Source organism: Anopheles marshallii, chromosome 3 (assembly GCF_943734725.1).
Source record: "Anopheles marshallii chromosome 3, idAnoMarsDA_429_01, whole genome shotgun sequence".
Taxonomy (NCBI): domain Eukaryota; kingdom Metazoa; phylum Arthropoda; class Insecta; order Diptera; family Culicidae; genus Anopheles; species Anopheles marshallii.
In genome coordinates, this window is record NC_071327.1 from 28,809,244 (window position 1) to 28,828,571 (window position 19,328).

General features: G+C 43.8%; 1 protein-coding gene across 1 annotated transcript in view; it reads right to left on the reverse strand.

Annotated features, from left to right (window-relative positions):
- LOC128711088 (discoidin domain-containing receptor tyrosine kinase B) overlaps window positions 1–19,328 on the reverse strand; it is a 118,292-nt gene that overhangs the window by 76,032 nt on the left and 22,932 nt on the right. Inside the window, exon 2 of the mRNA XM_053805951.1 lies at window positions 16,011–16,116. Within this exon, the coding sequence (XP_053661926.1) occupies window positions 16,011–16,116 (106 nt within the window). The remainder of the gene's footprint in view (window positions 1–16,010; window positions 16,117–19,328) is intronic.

The following is a 19,328-nucleotide window of genomic DNA, read 5'->3' on the forward strand; positions in this document are numbered from 1 at the left end:
ATTCCCTTTTTGCGAATCTGGTTTCCTATCGCCGAAACGGAAGGGTACACAATGGGCAGAGGCGAAACAAGGAAATCTCGCTACATTACGTCCCACGTGGCGGATGATTAAGAGAAACAGTATTACGCTAATCTTTCGCTGTATTTCCGTCCTAGCTAAATGCCTTTTTACTCCAGTTGGGTGCACCGGGTGTGTGGGGAGCTAATTTTTTGGGGACCCTTTCCACCATTCGGCTACACATAAAGCTTGCCATAGTGAAGAAGAACGTTGAATGTGTCCTTGCATTCATGTAGGTGCCTTATCGCGGAGTAGCTGAATGCTAGCCGATGGCCAGTTTTCGGCCCCCATCCCCGAAGTTACTTAGAGTTCATGGTCCAGTAGGAAGGACCAAGCCGAAATGGTTGTCGTTTAATTTCCTTTCCCGGGCATGGGGTTGTGCGCTTCTCCTTCTCCTCGCAGTCACCGTCAAACATGATGAATATTATAGTGCTCGGGCTGTTTGCGCCATAATAGTTTTAGGGAACCGTTCCATTCCCATTCCCTAATGCGTCGTACGTCCTTTTTTCAGTTGATAACTGTATAAATATGTATGAAGAAGGTAGCGGCCACATCGGCTGCGGTACGGTTCGTTCAGCGCGTTCGGGGCACGTTAAGCGGAAAACACTGACCGGATATCCGTTCTTTCTGCCTACGGCTGGGGAGTTGTTTGCTTCGGCATTCGGTGACTCTCTCATCCCCAAAACCCTCTGTTTCGCTGTGCCCTGTACTGTGTAGGTTGGGGTAAACATTGCGACAAAGTGATTTGTTTCCTTGATCTCCGGCCAAAACCGTTTCCCCTTGGCTGTTTTTGTTTCATTCTTTGTGGGCGATGGTGCACGGGACCTTCCAAACCGAAAAGATGTATCGTGCCCACCAAATGTAGCGTAGTGGAGGAAATCATTCGCTAGCACGCACACACGCACCAGAAAGAAGGGAAGTTTTTCCTGCCTCGCTTTCCAGGCGATCTCCGGGAGGACGGAAGTATCGTTGCTAATAAAAATGTTGACTTATTGCGGTGGTTGCGTTGCAAGCGAACAAATCGTAACTGATAGCGATAGAATAATCAGTGCCTAGCTATTTTTGGGAGTTGCGTTTACACTAACGATAGGCCCAAACAAACGCCAAATGTTAAAAAAATGTTATTTATACATGGAAAGTACTTTCGTTGCAGTGAAATAACTTGCACAGAGTTTTAGGATCCATAAACTAATTTGCATGTTCATAAAAAGTCTTGAAATCTTGGAATATTTTTAACAATGTCAAATAAATTTTTGTGTATTTGAATTTGAACAACCATATTTAATGAATAAATATTGAATTGGAAAATAAATATTCCTAAATTATTGCGTTAAAAATCATTGAGAAGGACAGAAACTATAACTCCAAGATCAGTGTAACTCAACAATTTATATTCTATTGTTTCGCTTTTAAGTAAAATAACGATTTGAATACATTTTGTGTCATTGACCTTTGATCACTGTCCTGGAATGCATTACACATTATATGGGCTTCTCCCAACGGTGTATAATGATATGCTAGCGTATTTTATTTTTAGAAACGAATTGCATTGTTCTTCCATTTGTTACTAAACAAAGAACTCGCTTTGCATAACTCTGCCTAAAGCAAAATAAAAATAAATTACGCTAATTTATACATCTTTGCCATTCCCGGTTCTAATCATCGCATCAGGAATGTCTTCAAGCTGGTGACTTCAAGAACAGAGGTTCCGATAGCTTTAAACACAATCGATGCAAATCGATTACCGAAAGGTTGCAAATGAAGCGGAGCGTTTACGATAAGCGGCACTTAGCGTTGTAGCAAATTGAAAATAGAATTTGAATGTAGACACTCCCGGTCCAAAATCGCAAACTTTTCTCAATAGCAGAAGAATGTGGCTGGACATTTTTCGGTAGCCATTCGAAAACACCCGCCAAACGAGCGCAGTTCGATGGTGTTCCGTTCTTCAAATGGGTCGCTAATGGGTTGGAAGCACCAAATTGCACACAAAGCCCGAACAGCGTAAGTACACAAACATTGAATTGATGATGCGACGCACTGGCAAGAATTCCATTGTGACCTCACGAAAACGGGTTGTTGGCGGGTTGCGCATGGAAAGAAACTAATGCACACTGCAATTGAATATTCATAAGGTTTGCACACCCGATACCACACCGAGACACACGGTGGAGTTTGTTCGCGAAGTCCAGAAAACGCACCCGGGGCTTTCTGAGGCTGAAGTGTGCTAAGAGTTTCTGTCACTAGAAATCAATTACTAAAGTTGTGCGTACGCCGTTGGGAGTGGAATGTGTTGTTTGCAGGCCTGGAGTTCAGAATCCCGCCTCACATGCATCGCCGGGCTGGGTGGGTTAAAGGCTGCCAGCAGACTGGCTCAAACTCCGCTCCAGGGTTCCAAGGCAGTGTAATGGACGAAAAAGTTCGCCTGCGTTCGCCCTAACGACTCCCGTGGGCAAAGTTCACGTAACGAAGTTGGGAATAAATGACAGCATAATCAGTGCAATAAAATTAAATCGTTGAACTTTGCACCCGGCTAGACGAGCGCTTGAAGCAAGAAAAACACCTCACAAACACATCATCCCGCATTGGCCGTATGTATGTTTCACGATGACCTCTCCACCCCGCGTGTCCATGGAAATGGATGAGGAGATGTGTATGGGGGGAACCCAATGGACATACGCTCTTCTGCAAGCCAATAAAGCTCTCCACTGTGAGAACATTTGTTTCCATGTGTCCAAGGGCCAACCCCCGACGAAATGGAAAGATAAGCACCATCTTCCATCTTCTCGGTCCTAAGGACGAATGAAGATGGCTCGACTTCTTGAACCATTAGACATGCAGTGGTCACACAATGGGCCACCGCTGCCCACTGTTCCCATTCGGACGACACTTGTCTTTCTGACACTAGCGGCATTTCCCTCGCAAACAACGACCCACACACCTCACACATGATAGACGAGTGGCCGGGAGTGTCCGGTTCAGAGTAGCATCAATTTGTAGACAGCCTCCGCAAAGGGCACGATCTTTTGAATTCGGTCGAAAGTCATTCTGCCCCCGAGGTAACTCATTGCTTTTGTCGCTCTAATTCACGACAGACACTTGAAGGTGCTGACGCCAGTGAGCGACGGGTGTCTAGCTGGTGAATGTTTTTTCACCATGTGCCCCAAAAGAAAGCGAAGGACGAAGGAAAAGCTTTCTCACAGACGGCAAGAGCAGCACCGCAGCATTATTGCCGCTCACGATTACAATAAATTCCAGCTTCCCGAGCTGCGGAACGATTTTGGAGTGCAGCCAAAGGGCAACACACCGACGACACCCGGGTACGGGGTACTCAGCCCAAGGTTTCCCTTTTTCTTAAGGTTTCGTTACCGTCGCACACAAGGACGCGAACAGACGTCTTTGGCCGACCAAATGCCGGGGGCATGAATGTCATGACAGCAGTTTGTTTTGTGTCGCTGTGAGTCTGGCGATGGTTGGTTTTCGACAGCGTTTTTTCTCTTCCTTTACTTTCCATTTTTCACACCGCAAACCAAACTGGAAGGATCGTTTGTTGATGTTTTGCGTTTGCATAATGGCGGTAATGAGGTGTGGAAAGAATAATTGTGCAACTGTAACGGTGGCAACGAAACTGGAATCAAATTTACTAGTTGAACTGCGTGCACCTCATGAACTCTGAAAACCTAAAGAACTGAGATACTAAAATATTGACTTTGTTCAACTAAATATCCGGATATAAAGATTATTTTATAAATATATTTTTGTTTTGAAAATATTTAAATTTTACGATACTCTAACAGTGCTAAAAATCAAAATTATTACAACCTTAACCAAACTAGTACAATTTAACAAGGTGTAAAGTTGTCTTTGGATCTTAGTTATATCCTACAAAAAATCCCCCACAAATTTTAATTATACGGTAAATAGTGATTGAAAAAACGGGTCCAGAAACGGAATCGGTTCCAATCAGCTCCAACAATTATAGAACCACCGGAGCTGATCGTTCAGAGCCAGCTTCGGAGTCTTTAATGTAATGTCGTAATTGCAGATGAATATTCTGTTATTCATAACTGAAGTCATAACCATGGTTCTTTATATACCATATATACCATTATATACCTATATATTATATTATATACCTAATATATTTACAAAAAAAATGTTGATTTGGGGGTATTTTGTTGAACAAATAAATCAATTATTAAGTGAGGAGGCAATTGATATTAGCTTTAATTCGATCATCTGGTTTCTGATCAAAATTGAAATGAACTAAGTGGATAAATATATTAAATTGAATTTACATCATTGCTCAACGATACACGTGCAATCAGCGAGTATATTAAAAAGTACACATCAGTACGTGCCTGCAGGGACACATTTACGTCATAAGAACCTACATCACACATGTATCACGAATCCAAGCATCTGTTTGGTAAAAATTTGCATCCTAATGAAGCGCAACATAAATCAGTTTATTTATAAATCCACCTACTGCAAAGCCGTTTATGATGACGGTGACACGTGACCATCCGGCAGATAGTGTCGTCATTACCCCTGAAAGCGGAGGGGCCCCACATTCAAAAGTGCAAATGGAAAGATAAATATGTACTCTCACTCGCTATCTTCCCATTTTGTTCGATTCCCTTTGCCAAGGACAAACAGTGATCGAACGGGGATGAAAAATCGAACGCAATCTTACGGCACGAGAGTTTAATGCTCTATCGGCACGGGAACAGCAGGTGCATGGAGAGTATGCAGAAGTGTGATGGTTTATCGTACAAATTTCCCACTCAATGTCACAATTTATTCAACATTCGGCGAAAAATTGAACCGAGACCGAAGAAAGTTGATCAAACACTAGCGGACGGTACGAGGGCTAGGCTGTCCCCGGACTGTTTGCTTCATCGAGCTCACAACAAGCGGGTGTGGTTCAACGATAAAGAGTGGCAAAACGAAGTGGGATGAGAGTGGAAAATACAGTTCCTGGCTCAGCCAGTTCCAAGCAAGTTCCTTTTGCTACAGCATAGTCAATATTGAATATTCTCACTTATCAGCAGGCGAGGCGCACCAAAGCGTCAGTGTCACGGGTTTACGATCCTGTTGGGGGATGCTTCATGGGCGCCCTTTCGTGGGCTGGCCTCACAGGCCGTGTTGGTTTTCCATTCGGGGCTCGAGAACTTTCATCCCAGATAAATAAATGATCTCATCTCCTTAGCGTCGCGCACACCGTGCGATAAAGCGTGGCCGGAGGATGTAAATATTACTCTGCGACAGAACATTTTGGAAGAGAATCTTACACTTTGCTGGGTGTTTCTAGACTGCAAGGGAATGTATCCTCCCACATAGTTTCCTTTCGTACGGCAAAAAAGATTGGGAGTTAAAAAGAAGGGTCTCATAGTAAATGGCTGCAAGGATATTCTCGCATGCACACAAGCCGAACTGGCAAACTAAAGGTCTTTCTATTTTCCTCCCTAGAACTTAGTATGCTACAAAGAAGAAAAATGCAGAAAAACGGTGAATGCACAGGAAATTCAGGAGGCTGAGACTGAATAAAAGGCAGGAAGTGGTTCGGGCCCTTTTTTCCAGCCTCCGACACCGGGCTACTACAAGCGATGCCGTCTGAAGGACGACCGGGTTCGTCAGTACGTTTTTTTTCCTGCCTGCAGTCCATTCACTTTCATCCGTTTGCGTAGGATGAAAACCTTGGGGGGAAAATTGGCCAGCATTTTCTCGTAGACCTGCAGACTGAGCACGTTGCAGGCGCCACCGGCGCCCGTGAAAGCAGCAGCAGCAGAAGCCAGGGCCAAGGGACATCGCCAGTTTCCTTCTTATCGTGAATGGCTTTTATTAGCTCAGGCGCTCTCGCGTGCACTCGAGTGGCAGGGAAAGAGCACATTTTTCATCGGAACTTATTGACATTTTTAACTAAAAAAGCATTTTGAAACGCTCGAACGAAATTTCGTCACTCTCGCTTTGGTGGATGGGAAACGGAAACGGTGAGAGAATGAAATAAAAAAAAACCCTCAAACACACACTGGAATCATCCCTTTTTGGAAAGAGTAGGTACAGGCTTGAGACTGGCCCGGATGCTGGAGAAAGAACACGCAAATTTGGTCCCGTTTTAAGGGGGGGTGAATGTTAATAATGGCAGTAGTAGTCTGGAGTAGCTTAAAATGTGTAAAACGACACCAGACAATGTGTCGGCAATTTATGGTTAGCGCGAGATGGGGGAAATTCCGTACCTTGTTACCGAAACCAACCACCCGGGGGAATGTGATGATATTTAAAAGAACAGTTTCGATAAAATAAAGTGTTCCATTTAGGGACACGTGTGCGTGCGTTGCGGCTTGGGAGCTAGGCACAAAACACCGATAACGAAACATCTTGGGATGTGCTAAGTTGTAAGCAAAGTGAAGTTTAGGATTTTTTTATATAGTTTCTTGGGTTGTATTTCTGATGTCCCACAGGTATTTTGTTAAATATATGTAAATACGAAATACATCAAAACGGAAATATTGTTAGTTATAAAAGTTATAAAATCTAAAATTTTCAACTCTGTTTGTTTTACATTTGATGTACCAATTTGTTTACAAATTTGCTGTATCTACAAGGAAAAACGTTCCACACATATTTCCAAATTAATTGCAAATGCTTTTTCACTTACCACAAACACAGACACACGCGGTGACATAATGATGATCCCACCACCTTGAACTCTCTTTTAAAAAATTCCTGACAAGTCGATTTCATAGGATGTTTCAGCATTTCCACCTTTGCTACACCACATCTCCACCTTCCTTCCCCAAGCATAATGTTGCTGCTTTTATGCTTACCGGTAACGGTTATTGCTGTTCGGAAAGGGAAAATGGCCGCCCTAGAGGGATGGTGTAACAGTCTCAGCTCATCATCCGAGAGCCGCTGGCAAAGATAACGCACACGAGCTCCTCTGAAACGATCGGGCCCAGACACGGCTATGGTAGGTTGCCATGTTTGCCAAAGAGCTAAGCTAACATCTTGCCACTTCCGCTGTGAGCAGTGGCCCGGCGGCTACGATAAAAGCAGTCCTTTTTTTCATCAACATGAGGAATCTTAAGGCATCCACGCCTTCCATCCCATCCGGTTACACCGAACGCATATTCAATGATGCAATTTAGAGCACCTTTTACAGCGCACTGTTGTGGAGTGGTTACACTTCCTGGATTTGCTTCTGTTTTTTTTTCTTGTGGTGAAGTGTGCCCTGGAATGGTCATTTTTGTTTCCAATGGCCCCGTTGCGGAAGCTGGTTCTATATGTTTTTTGATGATAGACACTTTGCAGACACCACGCAGGAGAGTAATGAAAATAAAAAGTTTGTCTCCGGCACCGAGCGAATGATAAGGCACACATTCACACGTGTGTAGGGATGTGCGGTATGAGTGGTCCTTTTGCGACTTCCGCCTTGATGACCCATGCGTTTCCGGCCGGTAGGTATGTCGTGTGCGATGCGAAAAAGGTTTCGACTGTCACCTAACAAACCGGCACTGACAAAGTGGGCGACAAGAACACACACATACACTGGAGTACACCCACCCACGGAACGCCGGTACATATTAAAAGTGCTGGCTCTTGGTGCTAAACGGCTTCGTCATCACCATCAACGTCAGCACTCACTGTCGAGCGTGAACGAAAATGAAAAGCGAGGAAAATATACAAAAATGGAATTTTCATCTCCAACCAAACAAAAGTAAAACCACGATAATGACCATGGTCATGGTGTCTTAGTCAATTTCTGAGCAAATCTGTTCACTCTTTCGTTAGCCCAATTTTATATGCCTCGTTATGTGCCTGTGTATTATAAGCTCCACACAATTCACAAGTTTGGAGTTGCGTTCGGGAAGAATTTACCGTAGTAGTGGTTTAGCTTGTTATCGTCATTTGTACCAGTTGCAGGATGCGCCATGTTGTAACGATGGAAAAAATACTCCAGAAACGAAAATAGTACTTAAACCAAATCCAGGTTTGTTGCTGGATCTGGTTCTAATCAGAACTGAACTGATTGTCTTCAGGTTCTCAAAGTTATATTAGTTTATACAGCTTCATCAATTAAATGTTATTTTTAAAAGATGTAATTAGTTTTCAATCTAATATTTTTGCACTGCAGAAAAGAATAATGGGATTCGGAACGGTTTCCTGGATTTGTCATCGATTATCTGAACAATCCGAATTCAAGCTCTAATTTTGGATGGAATGTATCTGGAGTTCAGGAAAGGAGTTCTAGATCGTCCACATGGACAGAGGAGGCGTGGTAGGCCCCAACTGAGATGTTAGTGTTGGCGTTGATGCGTCCGCCAGAAAGGTCGGGATAATGGATTGGCAGACGAAGGTGCTCGCCCGTGAGCGATTTAAAAGGACTCCTGCAGAAGGCCAAGACCGCGAGGCGGTTGTAGCGTTGGATAAGTAAATAAGTAAGGATCAGGAATTCGAGATCGAGATTTAAGATCCGTAACAATAGTCCGGATCTGAATCATATCACAACAGAATCTCTTATGATGTGAGTCCGAGATTAGAATTAGAAATAACAGTTCAGATACGTTAATGCTTCAGAATTAGAATCGATCTAAACTAATTCCATCTTGAAGTGAATTCTCTCGCAGGTAGTGGATTCCTTTGAACTTTGGAAAAATGTAGCTTAAGGATTTAAAACAACAAACGTTTCAAAGAAACACATCGTTAACCATGTTTAAAATCAAGGTTTTCTTTAAAAAAAACAAGACCCACTGCAAACAACGAATAATTATGGTTCGTATTCGCAACCAAATTACTGTAATAACAGTACAAAAATGGACTTGAAAAAGGAAAGCACCAGCGAATTGACCAACCACTGCAACCACGAAACGGTACCGGTCCGTTGGATTTGCCTGTCGCGCCAAAAAGGAAAACAACCATGGTGACCACGTCACCAGTGACTAATGGCGAATCGGCTCGGAACCGAGATACGAAAAAAGGCTAACCACAATGTCGTCTCCGGGCGGTATGTTTCACCGAATGATGCCTGACAACAATAACGTTGATGGGACGGTCATTACGGAAAATGAAAATGTAATATTAATGTAGCGATCCGGAGGCCACCGGAAATGATGCACGCGGATCGGATGGGGACGGAAGAAAAACACAGCGAAAGGAAAACAAAATGCAGACTACAGGGCTCTGCCAAGGCTGGTGTTACCATTTGCAGGTGAAAGGTGCGTACTGTTGATTTCCCGACTGAATGTTGTTCCCGAAAATAGGTGGCCAGGAGGGGGGATAAACTGAATCTGGACAGAAACGCGAGGTTACAAGTCAAATGGCAAATGATGGAGCATTAATTCCGGAAAAAGCATATTTTTTCCATTAGTGCAATCTAGTCCCGGTTCAGATGCAAGGACAAAAAAGAATAATCAAATTCGACCCACTGACGGTCCTTGGTTTATCATTTTCTGGAGAATAATGCCATTCGGGCGTCCGATCTGCCGAGGCGGTTCTATTTTTGTGTTGATGTTACGAAAAGGACGATGAAAGGATGAAACATTCGCTCAGTTTCGTGATGGTTTATATGATTAATAGGGTATTAATGGAATAATTAAAACTTATTACTCGTCCGAAATGGTGAAATTTCGAAACCAAATGGCATATCCAGATATTAGATCCAGCTCTATATGCTTTCAAAACTAAAATATATTCGGTTTTAGTGCCACTTAATAAACAAATAAAATGAAATAATAATAACACTTTATGTGTAAACCTGAATAGTTGATAGAAGATCAGCTTTAAAACCTACGAATAGGACTTATTAAATGTTTATTAAACTGATTTAAATTCCTGCAACAATGTCACCGAAACGAAACCTTTATGTCAATGTTTTATTTCCCATGTCCATTACTTGGTTTTGTACAAAGGAAATAAAAAAAACACAGGTCCACCTTTAAAGGACTTAAGTCGTTACCAACCCGACCCATAACGATAAGAAGGTCGCTTTCCCATATTTTTGCCTCTTTATGCCTTGAGCGCCTTTACCGTCAGGCCCACATCACCATCATCATCGTTCACCCATTCCCATGGAAATGACCCAACAGGGACCGACACCATTTGCACCATGTCCCATTCTCGCCGGTCCCTTCAGAGCCACAGAGTGCCCAGTGCATAGTCACAAAACAATGACTCTAAATGTTTTTAATGGCGACTAGGATTTGAAATATTAGATTTTATTAACGGCTATCGTTCAACGGCACCACAAACCATCTCCCCAAAGGAATCGTACCCGAACCACGACAGGACACCGGCCGAGCCGGGTGACGGCCCGAGCAACAGGACTGCCGTACTACGACACCGTTTCTCCGCCACTAACCAACGTCATTAGAAAAATCAACATCATCGCATTCGCAAACCACAACCGCTTTGCCGTCGTCAGTTTCCAACAAGAAGTAAGGAGTGTCCCTCTTTTGTGATTCTCGGAACTACCTACCACCCCCATCCGGGGCCGGTGGTTTGCTGGAGATTGAAGGCTTGAAGTGGACGTTTCGGAAGGCTATGATTGAGGGTGTGCAGGGGCGGGGGAGGGTGTTAATTTACGACGACGGATTTTTCTTTTTATTGTTTTTAATTATATTTAATGGCAAGTGGCCGCGTCGCTCACGACGGTTTGGTGGGTCGCACGGAGACGAACCGTGCCATTCAAAGCCGCCCAAATACCTACAAACATGGCGGCGACGAGTGGAACATCATTTTTTGCGTGGACAGAGGGGAAAAGGGTGGAAAAGCGGGACGGGAGAGAACATAACGGTGGGGCTTGGGTTTATGTATGGGATGGAGATTAATTTTCGCTTTTTACGACGAACACGGTGAACCATAAAGTTATGAGTTCCGCACCAACACCACTTAGTCGCAGTCGGGTTGCGCGAAAATGCTGGGGGTGCGCGACTTCTTGAGGTCTATGCACGTCGCCAAACAAAGCGCAAAGAAATTATGGAGACCTCATTCATAGGACGGAGAAGATTTATTGGTGAATGGGCCGAACCGTCATGATGGTTTTTGTTCGGGTGTCTCGGGAATAAGTGAAGAGAGCAACCTGAAGCTTGCAGTCATATCCATCCGAAGCACTGGAAGGGATGCTTCAGATCGCTAAATTAACATGTCAAAAGTTCCGCACATCGTGAGAAGAGGAAGGAAAGTCAACACACTAGTCGTCTTGTTTAATGTAGCGAGGCCCTTCGTCATCATGACAGAGCTTTGATTTGTGCATTATTTTTATCTGCTTACCTTGGTACATCTTACTCGTGCGATTGACTCGATCGTGCGAACGCATCCATCAATGAGAAACGCTCAGGAATGCGATTGCGAAAGAATGCGATCAACAAAAAAAAAAAAAAAAACACTTTCGAGTGCTACCAAAAATGCGCACAAAAACCCCGTACCTTCCATTAATCACCGCACACGAAAACGCTAACGATGCATGAAATGCAAACGATGCGCCCGGAACGGTTGAATGGTACAAGAGGTTTTGTGCAGAAATTATGAGCACTTGGGGTCTTCAAGTCATCGAAATGGCAGCAACGGACAGATGAGCGTTGGTTCGTAATTTTCCTGTTCGATTCCACCAAAACCGGGACCAGAGCAGCCCGTTCTCCGGGGCGCTGAAGTGGACCCCGTCCACGTATTTCACTGTCGGCGCTCATAATGAAGTCATTCCGCACCAGTCGGAACGCGGTAGAATCTTCACCTCAACAAGACCCTTTAGAGAAATATTGCTCCATCGATGGTGCTCCACCGGGCGACCATTCCACCGTTCTTGGGACTCGAGAAGGAGTTAGGTCGCTTCCGGCAGCAGCATTAATATAAAGTAAAAAACAACTATGACCAGTAGATACTGGGGGCGGATGTAGAGAACCCCTCCTGTTGGATGGTTGAACCATGTTGACCTGCTATCGATCGAGTGGAGGATTGGCAGATTCGAAGCTACCGTGCTTGCAGGAGAGAAAGGTTCTCCCGATAGTTCCTACACTGATGATCGGTTTGACTTTTTTGCCTGCAATCTTGCAATGGATGCAAAGAAGTGCCCCATAGCGGACAAAAAAGGGCTTATTCCGTTCAAACAAATTACGACAGTGTAAGGGTCCGCTGCGCAGCCAGCGTACGAGCGTACACCATATTGATTTATGAAGTACGTCGCCAGTCAGCTGCGCGTCGTTTGAAAAGAAATTGACTGGCCCCGGTCCTGGCGTTGATTTTCTCTTTCTCGTCTTCCTTTGCTGATTCATGTCCTGTTCGGTTGAACGGCAACGGTACCCCACACATTCGCAATCATCGTGAACGTCAATCTGTTGCTAGTTTTATGAACCACTCCAACAACCGGCCAGTTCGTGACACAAAACGCACACAGAGTGACACAGTGTAGAAGGGAACGGGTTGCAAGGGGTACTAAATGATTTTTCCCTTTTGCGTCCCACCTACAAAGAGTCGCCATTTGTGGTGCTCGGTTTAACTCAGTTCCCAAACATTTTGAGTTGCAAATCACGTACTTTAATGCTCCAAAACTAATGGTCTGTTTTGAAAACATGATACGTCTGGAGAATCGATACACAAAAATGATTTTGCTTCCTTCGACATGCAAATCTTTTTCTCGGTACGGTTCAATCATGCAAACGTCGATTAGAAAGCTGTACCAGAATAAAGACATAAACGTCAAAATTGACAGAAAGCAATGAAACCCATCAAGTGCTGGAACTGGACTGGCAATACATGGACGCGTGTTTGCACAGCGTCAATTGTATGGAATTGACCTGAAATTGGTCACCCATTCCATCGATGGGCCGACCGTAACAGCTTGGCTAGTACGACGCCACTCTCCACGCTACTAGCTCCCCCTTTCGGTCGGAGCACAACTTCAATCGAAATGTCCTTTTCGTGTAGCAAAAAGGGATCGTTGAGTCCCCACCATCGTTTCCAAGGACACAATACACTCCACACACACACATACACACCGATGGTTGATTGGAAAAACTAAAGCGATAACCTGACGACTTACCGGGGGCTAAGGCACAATCATAAATGGTTGATGAAAAGGAAAACAACATTGACGGATCACTGGTTACTTCCAGTCCCTGGAGGAAAAAACAACAATAAACCCCCCTCCCTCCACACTCAACACACATATTTCACAACAACCCGGCCATCGTCCACCTTCCAGCCAAAGCGGGCTCCGTTAGCAAACATATCGGAATGGGATCGGAATTGGGACGGCAGCAGGAGTGAACATAACGGCCACAGCAAACAAAAACAAAAGCCTGAAACATAAATCCTTCATATATCACGGCAAAATGGAAAATGCTCGTTCTTCGGCCTTTGCGAAACGGAACCGGTAGGTTACAAAGGCGCGAAAGGAAATAAAAGCAGCAACTCCAACAGGCATCAAAAGGTGCCCCGTTTCGGTTTTATACGGTGTACTAAAAATCGACGAACATTTATTGATTATGCATAGCGGGAAGTGGGTTCCCAAAAGGGCGTGGGTTTGGTGACGTTTTATTATTTTCCTTCCCTTTTTCTACCGGCAAGTGAAATAAGACGTTTGCGCCAAGTGCGCTGTTACACAGTACGCTTTTGAGGCCACTGCGTCAAGTAAAACGACCAAACGGTGTTTGCGTAATTTCAATTCGAATGTTTTGCGGTTAAAGACTTCACCCTTCGGTCGTTAATATTTGAATCGCTCGTTTAGGCCCGGTAGTTCAAAGAAACATGGTATAGAACGTTTTTTTTTTGTTTGGCTTCAGCTTAGCATGATCTGGCTGGATGTGCTTGTCGTTACCGATAAATGGTAAAAGCGGGTTAAAAGTTATTAGGCGAAATATTTAATCGACCATATAACAAGTGTTATGTTAGGCGATGAAGTGTTGCAATGTAAAATTGCCATCGTAACATACCGCAAATCGTAGGGTTTTGAGTGCAATCTGGATTGAACCATGACGTTTAGTACGAATAGTTTAACCAACAGGATCGCAAGCACAAGTTTAACGTAAATCAGTAAAAATAACGCTTGCATGTAACGCAGTAACGTGTGTTATGTTTGGTAAAATAGTTGAAGTAGTTGAAATGACGCTATAGAATCTCTTTAATTTGAGGTTTAAAATGTACGAAATGTACTAACAAGTATAGAAAATTACACAAAAATTCTCTTCCAATTCATCAGCAAAAACAACTTTAAAAGATGTTCCATAAAGTAAATAAAATGAAAAATAAAACCCTAGAACAATCACTCATCCCGAAAAATCAAATGTTTGAGGGAGTGATAAAAAATGGCGCCATTAGAATTTCATTTGCCTTTTTTTGCAGAAAGGTTCCACAAAAGACATCCAGAGCGATGGTATCCCATACACGAACACAACAGCTGCTAAATGAACAACGTCAGAACTTCGTTGGAAAGCTAAAAGGTAAACGAAAACGATTCATTCATTGCACCTGCATTGTGCAACAGCCGAGTCGACGACGACGACGACGACAACGTCAACGATTCCGTGTTAATCCTGTTGTCATCTTCCAAGTCACGGTTCCAAGTCTCCCTCAACGCCAGTGCATATCAGAAATTGGGCAACATAATCATTTTCCTTCCGTGCAGCAGCCCGCAGTGTGGGGCCAAAGAATGGCCCCGCAAAAGGAAGAGCAAACTCGTGATCCATTTGCAGATTTTCTGCACCTGAAGCGGGCTCGTTGCTCACCTGAAACAATGGTGGTAGTGGATGGAGTTGGCAAGAATGGAGGCTCTCCTGCCATCCATGCCAGCATGCAACCGTGGTTTGAAAATGAAAAATAATTTTCTCCCATTGTGCAGAAATGAACGAACGTATGAACGTTCACGAGAAAGAGCCACATGGAGATGGATCGTACCGGATGGAAGCCTATGTTGCAGACGGCAAAAACGGATAAGAATGGTTGTGCTTGTGGAAAAGCATTGATATGGCAGTGCAGCACACAACGGTGGGGTGTGGAATTTTCTTCAGCATTGTCTTTCCATTCTGACTGCTCGCCTGTTTGTGATCAAACCTTCCCTTTGTACCTTTGGATGGGTGCCACGTAGGAACATGCATCTATGAACATGCCACAGCGAAATAAGCGACGTCCCTGGTCGGGTTGCATGCACAGCAACCCCAGTATCTGTTGGTGGCAGATCCCAAGAAAAGAAAATACAAATAGTGATTTTTCATTTTAAATGAGAGCAATTTGTTATCCCTGATGAGGATAATGTAGATTTGTTATCCTGCCTCCCGTTGTGCGTGTGTATGTGTGCACGGTACATGCACACCACACACATACGCGTGGCAGTACAAAACACAACACAACACAACACAGCCATTTGTTGCTGGGCATATCCTTTCGAGTTCCGGGGCCCATTATTGTTCACTCCGCACGCTGGTGAGTGCTCCCGCTGAAAGACAGACGAATGGTGGGCCACATTTTCCATCCCACCCGTTGGCGTAATCACACAGCATTGGGGCGGAAAAGAAAGACGGAAATCTTTCCTCCATGGCCAAAGATCGAAGGTGGAAGGATGTTGTAGCCCCTCCCCCCTCCCCATACACACACATAGAGAGTGTGGGAAAGTGATCCCGTGAAGATTAAACAACGAGTGTACGGAAGCTTACATACACAGCATACACAACACACGCATAAAGATGGTTAGGTTTAAGAAGAAGAAAATAACAAAACAGGGGAGAAATTTTCCTTTTCCCACAGCGAAAGGAAAAAGCTTTCGGGAGAAAGTTTTTCTTAACCCACCACACCATGTGCATGGGTGGGACTGGCTTTTTTTTAGCTTTGGATTGTTGCGCTTGAGCGACCTTTTTGGCCGCAGACTTAATGAAAGAATCTTGTATCGTTCTGCCAGTAGGCTTTCCCCCCACATCACCCCTCCTCCTTCCTCAAGGGTGGTGAGTTTTTGGTGCGAGAACACTTACCTGGCATGTTGTGGTCCTACGTTGCCGATGTCGTGTGCCGAGCTAGCCGTTATTTGTGAGTCATTAATCGCGAACGATTCCATGCCTAATGGGTTTTTGCATTTCTCTGTAATTAAAGGGGCATGAGATGAAACGGGTTAGAAACATCAATTAGCATGTGATGTGTTTTACGTATGCGCACGGTAACTTTTACGCAATAAAGATTCATTAGTAATTGGACATACAAATATCATTGGAATATATGTTTCTGTTGAGATTTTCTTGAAACGAAATTAATGTTTAGGAAACTTGGTGTAACCAGGAAAATACAAAAGTAAAGAGAAATCAATGAGTAAATATAGCTACAATAATGATGCGTAATTTAATGAGAAACTGTCCATGTTTGAGCTCCAAACTTCGCACAAGATTTTACATATTTTTACAGAACAAATCAAATCGGTTAGTTAAGTTTAAAGACACCCGAAATTAAGAATGACTCCCAAGCAATGCAGAAAATGTAAGCAACAATTAATCCTTATATCAACCTGAAACAGACAGACAGCATTCAAGAAATAAGTGGAAGATTTAAATAGTCCCGCCCTGCAGCTCCAATCGGCACCACAATTCCAATGAACTCTTGAGCTTATTTATGACTATACTTCTTCTATAACAGTACGCACGAACAGGTCACCTTGAATGCCAACAACAGCGCACGTCATCGCCCATTCGGCATCCGATGAATAATTGAAGCCTCGCGTAATCAAGTTACTAAAGCAGTGCTTTAACGTATTCATTAAAATATTATTTCTTCCCAATGGCGAGAGTGCGGCCCTCACATTGCGCTTTCGTTGGAAGCAAAGATGCCTTCTCTGCAATCTTCTCAAGCCGTTCCACGTTTCCTAGCGATATGGCGTTGAGAAGGAAATTGATGAAATGAAAATGCGCAGCCCTGAATTCCATCATCCGGTGCGCGCGGTCCGATGCGAAGGTGCGTTGCTTCACTGCTCGAAATAAAAGGCGAACCCCGTGTCGTGAAGGGCCATTCTTGTGCGCGGCTCTTGCCGGGCCGGTCATTTGCAGAGCGGCATTTCAAGAGTATAATTAAGGCATGCGGCTTGAAAATGCGGTAGAGCTCGGCGCACCTTCAGCGGTGCAGTCCCAATTGAAGAGCTAAATTGCATCTGCTCGACCTGCTTTTTCCAGCGTACCATAATTCTAGATGCAATCCCACTGCCAGACCGGGCACAGACGGATGGGCAAGCAGGAACTCCTCTAGATTTGTGTGGATACGCCTGCAAAATTTATGCCCCTCCGTGGTCGTCATAAATTTAAGGCCACTTTTCCAGATCCCAGGAACCTCCGTACGAGAGTGTGGAATGGCGTGAACGCACAACCAGAAACCCCATTCGAGTGGCACAGGAGAAATCTCTCGTCACCTCTCGGTAGACATTAGCGGTACTGTTGGTATCATGCTCAAGTGCATTACACGTCTTTTCAGGCAAAAGATCTTCCATTCCGGGGAATTCTCATTTCTCAAGGTTTGATTCAAGACGATCCGATCTTGCTAGATAATGAGAAATATTCGACCAGTTTAGCAAACGGTACGAGTCCCCAAGGACTGGAAACGAGAAATGCTTACAAGATAACTACACCTCCCAGCGAGACGCACGATCCGTCCCGCGGAATGTTCTAACTCATTCGCAATTAATCGCCATGAAGTGCAGCAAAAGTTTCGCCTCATCATCATCGCTTCCGATGGCTGTAGGGAAGGACACGAAGGGCATAAAAAGGGAAAATCCTGTATAACGATCTGTGGCCGACCCCACTAAACGGATCCCTTGTGACCGTGACCTGCTTATGATTTCGCTTTTTTCTTCTGACGTTCGTGATTTAGCTTTGGAAAAACTCTTGCCCACTATCCCACTTATAGACTCTAGCGCCGTTATCATCCAGTCGGAAAACTTGAGTCAAAAGCACTGCTAATCCCTCGGTGACGGAGGATAGATTTGGATCTCGAATTTGATTCCCATTCGTCTCGCCATGGTAACGAATCTTATTTGCCTCAAAGCGGACCACCGATCGTTTCGGAAACGGAAATCGGAGACACGGGAAAGAAACTTTCGTTACCGAAAACTTTTCTAATCACTAATTGATTGGATGGTTAAAGGATGGTCCGCCGGGAATGTGACTCAAGCTTCTATTGTTCAGACGATAATGCAGTGCAAATTGTTCGAGAATACTTCAACATAATTGGGCGATGGGAGATGGTAACAATGTCAGGGAGAGTAATTGAAGTTTTATTCACGGGGAAAGGACAATAAACGAAAAAGTCGCATGAAAATCAACTAAAGAATGTTTTATGAAAGTTACAGAGAATCTGTTGTGAAAAGCTGCAGTGAAATGGAAATCAGAAGAGATTTGTTATAGACTTAAGTCACCAGAATGCGAATATCTAAAAGGGAATAAAGTTCGAGAAGCGTTTAACTAAATTATTAAGTTATGATCACACTTTGTTAGTGTTATTGATAGCTATTGAATTATTCCAAAATACATCTCCTTTGTTTGTTTCTGGGTACCCGTTCTCCATCTCATTCTTTTGTCCAATTTAATATAAATCATTTTGCTTCACAAAATTTACCACCAATTGAGGATATTTTCTGTCATATTTCAAGTTTTTATTAATGACTGTAACTCTTTAGAAAATTCCTTACCACCGAAAACATCTCTTTTAATTTGGGATTTCTAACAACTGAGCGATTTATTTAAAAATTCATCAACTCTTTAACATCACATAATTTATTTATAACTTTTCCGAAAGGTTTAATGGTACCCGATTTAAGGAACTTCGAAAAAATGTGCTCGAAAACGTTTCGCTCAAACACACTAATTGCCATCTTCAGGCAGTAGATGCTCCGATTTCACCGTCTGCGCAAACGAACCTCACGAAATTGGACACTTTTGCTTTAACCCTTAACGAACGCACATCGATTAGCCTTTGATTAGGAACTGCTAGCCCGCTTTCTACCGTCCCACATCCTAAAACCCCAACGTCCCAAAGTCTTCCGAAATCTTTTCAAACTGACAGCCGATTCTAATTATCCATTTTATTCTAGGCTCACAATTTGAGACCTGCGTGAAATTTGAACCTCCGAACCTCCATATTTTTCGGTCATCGTTGATGGAGGGAATTCTTCACCGGGTGATCGTTAGCTCTTTCTACCCTCTCACATCTCGCAATCTCGTGCTGTGGTCGATGAGAACAACGCACACGCACACAACAGCGGGGAAATCAAATTTCACCCACAGAATGACATTTAAATGTCACTCAGTGCTCGATTC